Source organism: Cajanus cajan, chromosome 7 (assembly GCF_000230855.2).
Source record: "Cajanus cajan strain Asha chromosome 7, NIPB_CcT2T_4, whole genome shotgun sequence".
NCBI lineage: Eukaryota > Viridiplantae > Streptophyta > Magnoliopsida > Fabales > Fabaceae > Cajanus > Cajanus cajan.
The window spans coordinates 45,363,654-45,371,392 of NC_138523.1; the positions used below are offsets into that span (position 1 = coordinate 45,363,654).

The 7,739-nt window shown below is 32.4% G+C and overlaps 1 protein-coding gene across 1 annotated transcript; it reads left to right on the plus strand.

The window, feature by feature from the left end:
• The first annotated feature begins 4,587 nt into the window (after nt 1-4,587).
• LOC109812338 (subtilisin-like protease SBT3) lies at nt 4,588-7,739 on the plus strand. The gene has a single exon (XM_020376282.2). The coding sequence runs from the start codon at nt 5,205-5,207 to the stop codon at nt 7,494-7,496; it is 2,292 nt and encodes a 763-aa protein (XP_020231871.1). The 5' UTR covers nt 4,588-5,204; the 3' UTR covers nt 7,497-7,739.

A 7,739-nucleotide genomic window follows, 5' to 3' on the forward strand; every position in this document is an offset into this window, starting at 1 on the left:
AAATAAGGATATAGTCTAAGCGACTTTGCAAAAATCGCTACAGCCTATAACAATTTTTCCTGATTAAATTTTAGCTGTTCGTAATTATCAAAAAAAAAGTTCACATGTCATTGGTGTTGTTATAGCCCATAACAACACTATAGTAAAATACTCCAAAAGTATAAATAATTTTAAAATAGCCCAATTTATATAAATAATTTTGAAAAATATCCTAAATCGGTCAATCAGCCGTTTTGACATGTATGATCAACATCACAGAATTCGAAAAAGTAATGCGGAAAAAAATTTACTTTGGGAATGAAATATAAAAAAAAAATATGATATTTTAATGGAATCTGAAACTCCTCCAGTTATTTGGGCAAGTTTAAAAAATGAGCCCAACTCCTCAGCACAATAGATACTGGGTTGTAACTTTTCTTCTTAAATTCATTGAAAAGGACAAAACGCAAGTTACAAAATCAATAGGAATTTTGACGGCTAAACGACCACTGTAGCGCATTTTTTAAAATTTATTACCAAAATAATGCTATTTTCAAACAATTTACACCTTTGGGACTCTTTTATTGGGTGTCGCTATGGGCCATAGCGACACCCATGACACGTGGGTTTTTTTTTTTTAGGCTTGATTGGGCTGGACCAGTGTCGCTATAGGCTTGCCCAGTACGCCTAAGTGGCGCTGTGAGCCCATTTTTTTTTTTTTTCGTTTTTCAATTATTTTTTACATTATTTTCTTAACAGGCGCTGTGGCCCAGTACGCCTGAGTGGCGCTGAGGCTCACAGCGCCCCATTTTTTTTTTTTTTTTTAAATTATTTTTTACATTAAATAAAATTAAAACAGAATTAAATTAAATTAAATAAATTAAAAATTTAAATAAACTTATTTTCAAATTAAATAAAATTAAAACAGAATTAAATTAAATAAATTAAAAAATTTAAATAAACTTTTTTTCTAATTAAATAAAATTAAAACAGAATTAAATTAAATAAATTCAAAATTTAAATAAACTTATTTTTTTTAATTAAATAAAATTAAAACAGAATTAAAATAAATAAATTCAATATTTAAGCAAAAATAAATTAAACGTATTTCAAATATAAATCAATTTTTTTTAATTAACATAAGTGTAAAAAAAAAAAATTTTAACCGTAGTGCCACGTGTCAGCGTCTCATTGGCTAAGCACGCGGTGAATTTATTACGCGCCAAGTGAGGCGCTATGAGTTGCAATGCCTCAAATTAGCTGTGGACACGTGTCAGCCTCTGTGTGGTCACGCAGGCGGTCAATTAATGAGGCGCTATGAGTTGCAACGCCTCAAATTAGCTGTGGACACGTGTCAGCCTCTGTGTGGTCACGCAGGCGGTAAATTAATGAGGCGCTATGAGTTGCAACGCCTCAAATTAGCTGTGGACATGTGTCAGCCTCTGTGTGGTGACGCTCTGGGTCATAGCGCCTCAAATTTATATATATATTTTTTCGTTTTTAATTATTTCTCACATTATATTAGTTAAGTTTTAAAATTTATTTTTTTAAAATTTCAATTATTATTTTGCCTTTTATCAGAAATTTTTTTATAATTTATTTTTAAAATTTTATATTTAAAAAGAACTTTTACATATAATTTCAAACTTCTCTCAGTCACGAAAACGGCCCAGTATTTAATTTTTTCTTACTTAAGTTTTAACATTTTTTTTAAAATTTAATTTCTTATTTTTCCTTTTATCACAAATTTTTTTATAATTTATTTTAAAATTTTATATTTTTAATACAGGCGCTGTGGCCCATAGCGCCTGAGTGGAGCTATGGGCCATAGCGCCCCAAATAATTTATTTATTTTTTTTAAATTATTTTTTACATTTTATTACTTATTTTTTAAAATTAACATTTTTTTCTTATTTCAATCTTTTTTTCCCTTTTACCTGTTATTTTTTTATAAATTTGTAAAAAAATTTTAAATTTTAAAAATATAAGATATATTTTAAAAATATTATATATATTTTTAACACAGGCGCTGTGGCCCATAGCGCCTGAGTGGAGCTATGGGCCATAGCGCCCCAAATAAATTTTTTTTTTTTTTCGTTTTTTAATTATTTTTTACATTTTATTACTTATTTTTTAAAATTAACATTTTTTTTCTTATTTCAATCTTTTTTTTCCCTTTTACCCGTTATTTTTTTATAAATTTGTAAAAAAAAAATTAAATTTTAAAAATATAAGATATATTTTAAAAATATTAGATATATTTTTAATACAGGCGCTGTGGCCCATAGCGCCTGAGTGGAGCTATGGGCTATAGCGCCCCAAATAATTTTTTTTTTTTTTTTTTAGCCGATTTGAGTCGCTATAGGCTATAGCGACTCTTTGAAGGTCTCCACCAGCTACAACAACTCTACCAATATGGCGTTCATGGCTCATATTCAGACCAAAAAATGCCACGTGTCATGGGTAATAAAAGAGCCCCAAAGGTGTAAAATATTTCAAAACAGTCCCATTTTAGTAATAAATTTCTAATAGTACCCCACAATGGTCATGTAGCCAATTTTGACACATAACAATACATATGACTATGAGTAAAGGAAAATTGTTGAGTGAGAAAGTTTTAGTATTCATAGGTAAGGGCGGTTGGTTCTGAGATCAGGATCAGGGTTATCTTCAAAAGGGTTAGTGCCATTAGTAGCTGCATCTCAGCATGAGATCCTGAGAGTCATTATTTATGTTTGTGGCTATACACATGATTAATTGTCAAGGTTAATTTTACAGTTTTCTAAATTAGGACCCTTGATATGACAGGACCCAAAGGGATATGATAGGTAGAGTACTTAGAATTCTTTGAAGGAACATTGACTACCTCTTGCACATGACTAAACTGCCCTTACAATGAGTTCATTGAAAATTATTAGGTATAAATTGATGCCGATCGATACAGGGGATCTTAACCTGAACCTGTAGTGGTCAGATATTTGTCTAGAAATTAACGGAACATGACAACTGAAACAAGCATATGTAGCCATCAATAAACAGCTACTTTTACGATTCATTGTTACCAATTAATTTGGCTTTATTCGTGATTTTTCAGTTTATGCATGTCTCCTATGTTGTTGTCTTGTATCTTCGCTTCTTCTTAAGATACTCTAATTCAACAGATGGTGACAATGTATTAGTTTCTTAATTACACCAACTGATATGAAGAAAGATAGGGTGCCTTGTGTACACTGGGTTCTTTATCTGATAGTGATAGATATTTACTAGGAGTTGCATGGGTGGCACATGTATGTATGTATATGAGATCTACGGAGAAAATTAAGTGAACTTTTTTTTGGGTGCCAAGGATATTCTCCTATCTAAAATTATGTATTAATTAATGCTTCCGGAAGAACAAGCATTTGAAATTCCTTTGTTGCTGCTAGTTTCAAAGTAAAATTTGATTTAAAGAGAAGAATAAGATAATTAGATTGACAATGACGAGAATGCACCAACTACTAATTAACTTCCACGTAAAAATAACAAGATAGTATGCTTGAAAATATTTTGCTAAAATATATAATCATAAATTTATCACTTGTAAATTACATGGAGACCCTTTTAAATTGATATACTTCTCCCAAATCCCAATTGTGAAATTACATTTTCTTTTTCTGTTATACTATAGGCTAAATAACTTTTGAAGAGATTCGGGGAAGAAAAATCTTATTTGAAAATTTATTTAAGAAGTTAATTTCTTTTTAATAAGTAAACTTCTACTCATAGATTTAGTTACGAGTGATAAATGGATGAGTCAAATAATTTTTTTTAGACACATCATAATAAATTAAATAAAAATTATTCATTAATCCATGTAATTCATTTAAAACAAAAAACTCATTCAATTCATTAATTAACAATTTTTTCATGAATAGATATCTAATCCATCCAAAAAAATAATATTTTAAAAATTGATTAATTTTTTTAAAATATTTTATTTTCTCTTTTTTATATAAGTCATTACATTTTTATATAGTTTTTTTAAAATTTATAAGAATTTTTTTTAATGTAAAAATAGTCTTTTAAAATCTCAATTCAATAAATATCCTTTATTTTTAATTTAATTTATAAATATAATAGATAAATCATTAATCATTTATAAAATTAAATAAATAGATTAAATTTAATTTATTATTTATTTTTATTATAATAGATAAATTTACTTATGAATCAACAATGGATAAATAAGTCCATTTGCTACTTTTAGATTTAGTGTTTCAACCTTGATATATCAGTAATAATGATAATAGGTGTAAATTAAACTGTCAGCTTATACATGTAATTTTCATATATTGAATTATTCAGTTCTTCCTTTTTCTTTTCATTGGATTGGATTAAGGATATTAATATTCCACACCCTTTTTCTATCAAATGTGGATTTCATTAATTAATTTGTAATTTTATTAATATATATATATATATATATATATATATATAATTTATATTTTCAAGTGGAAGGAAAACCGAAATTATAAGTATACAATATTAGGTTCAGAAATAGTATGCACAAGTATAAAAAAAATCATTAATTTTTTTTTGTCTATTTTAATATATATTAAGAATTTTGTCTTTCTGGCTAATTATATTAAGAAAATATTATTCTGTAAATGAAAATTTCAGACCAGCAATGTATTGGAGAAAAGCTCCCTTGTGATGTTAATTACATCCCTGCATATTTTAAATGCAAGATGAGTTAACTAAAAAAAAATCTCGAATATTGCATTTAATTAAATCTAGTGTGCAGCATATAAAACTTTATATAATCTTAATTATATAACATCCTATATTTTACATTTATCATATGTGTCTCTTTTTTATTATATCTTAAGATTAAATACATCTTCTTGAGTGTAATTTTTCTTTTTCCAATTTGAACTTTGTCAGTTGACATTTACGAAGTTATCAATCCGGCCCAGAACGGTTAATGTATGCGTATAATATTAAGATAGATACATTTTTATTTTATTTAACATAAGCAGCTGAGAGCGATTCATCATACCTAAAAAAAAATTAATTAATGAAGTTGTTTCAATCGATCTAAATTAACATTATTATGGGTAACCACATCCATGGTATAACTTTAGTATAATTAACTGGCCCGTATTTCTTCTTTATCCAGATTAAACACCTATATAAGCTATTAGTTCATAGCCAAAACTATCATTGCTAAAAGCTCCGAAATAATTATGGATCCTCACTTTGTTTTCCCGCTTCCATTCATGTTCCTAATTACTCTTTCACTTTTAATGGCTCCCCATGCCAATGCTGAAAGCTCTACATACATAGTTCACATGGACAAGTCCCTCATGCCTCAAGTTTTTGCAAGCCATCATGATTGGTACGAGTCCACAATCCAATCCTTAAACTTGGCAACAGTTGATCACCCCTCCAAGCAACATTCACAAAAATTATTGTACACCTATGATGATGCCATGCATGGATTCAGTGCAGTGCTATCTTCAGACGAGTTGCAGTCTCTAAAGAAAGTCCATGGTTTTGTCACAGCTTATCCTGACAGGTCTGCCACCATAGACACCACTCACACCTTTGAATTTCTCTCTCTGGATTCCCCCAATGGCTTGTGGAATGCTTCAAATTTTGGGGACGGTGTCATTGTGGGTCTTATCGACAGTGGAATATGGCCTGAAAGTGAGAGCTTCAAAGATGATGGCATGAGCAAGGAAATCCCATCCAAATGGAAAGGAACATGTGAAGCAGGACAAGACTTTAATGCCTCCATGTGTAACTTCAAGTTGATTGGAGCTAGATACTTCAACAAGGGTGTGAAAGCAGCAAATCCCGAAGTCCCAATTAGCATGAACTCCGCAAGAGACACTTTGGGACATGGGAGCCACACATCATCCACTGTTGCTGGAAACTATGTTGAAGGTGCCTCTTTCTTTGGCTACGCCAAAGGGGTAGCTAGAGGCATTGCACCACGAGCTAGGCTTGCCATGTATAAGGTCCTTTGGGATGAAGGGCGTCAAGCCTCTGATGTTCTTGCTGGAATGGACCAAGCCATTGCTGATGGGGTTGATGTCATTTCCATCTCTTTAGGTTTTGATAGTGTTCCACTTTATGAGGACCCTGTAGCAATAGCATCTTTTGCAGCAATGGAAAAAGGGGTGTTGGTTTCATCTTCAGCAGGCAATGAAGGTCCCAAACTTGGCACCTTGCACAACGGAATTCCCTGGCTCCTAACTGTGGCAGCAGGTACAATAGATCGTACATTTGGTAGCTTGATACTAGGAAATGGTAAAACCATCGTGGGGTGGACCTTGTTTGCGGCAAATTCAATAGTGGAAAATTTTCCACTTGTTTACAACAAGACTCTATCAGCATGCAACTCGGTCAAATTGTTATCCGGAGCAGCCACAAGAGGGATCATTATATGTGATGCCTTGGACTCAGTTTCTGTCTTTGACCAAATAAATTTTATTACCCAAGCTAGTGTGGTAGGAGCTGTGTTTATCTCTGAGGATCCAGAACTAATTGAAACAGGACGTTTGTTCTCTCCAAGCATTGTAATCACCCCAAGGGATGCACCATTTGTAATCAAGTATGCAAAAAGTGTTCAAGCATCCAGTGCCAGCATCAAATTTCAACAAACATTTGTGGGAATAAAGCCAGCACCAGCTGCTGCATATTACACTTCAAGAGGTCCTTCACCAAGCTACTCGGGAATCTTGAAGCCTGATGTAATGGCACCTGGCTCCAATGTTCTTGCTGCCTTTGTTCCAAATAAGCCTTCAGCTAGAATTGGCACAAATGTGTTTTTATCTAGTGACTACAATATCTTGTCTGGAACATCCATGGCATGTCCTCATGCATCTGGTGTTGCTGCTCTTTTGAAAGCTGCACATCCTGATTGGAGTGCAGCTGCTATAAGATCTGCACTAGTAACCACTGCCAATCCCCTTGATAATACCCAAAGTCCAATCAGAGACAATGGAAACCCCTTGCGATATGCTTCCCCTCTTGCCATGGGAGCTGGTGAGATTGATCCTAACAGAGCCCTTGATCCTGGTTTCATATATGATGCCACCCCTCAAGACTATGTTAACCTTCTTTGCACTTTAGGCTACACACACAACCAAATATTGACTATCACAAGATCAAACTCCTATAAATGTGCTGCTAACCCTTCATCTGATCTTAACTACCCCTCGTTTATAGTTTTGTATAGTAACAAAACAAGATCAATAGTCCAAGAGTTTAGGAGGACTGTGACCAATGTTGGAGATGGTGCTGCTACATATAGAGTCAAGGTGACACAACCCAAGGGCTCTATAGTTACTGTGTCACCTAAGACACTAGCATTTGGTTATAAGCACGAGAAGCAGAGCTACTCTATTATTATAAAGTACAAGAGGAACGAGAAGGAAACGATCTCATTTGGAGACATCATTTGGGTTGAAGATGGTGGTGCACGCACTGTTAGGAGTCCCATTGTAGTGGCTCCCAATGAAATTGCATGAGTTGAAGTTTGATTAATTGGTTTTTCTTCTTTTAATGCCCCTGCCATCCTCTCTTTAAAACTCCCCCAACCAAAATAATAACCCTCGCTCGTAATATATAATGTGATATATAAAGATAAATTTCGCTGCATGAAAGGTTAGGTCCCTTATTTGAGGGAGGATTGTTAGGATATAAATAAGTCTCAAATTGATAAAATAAGAGAAAAAATAACAACTTATAGAATACACACATAGTCCAATGTT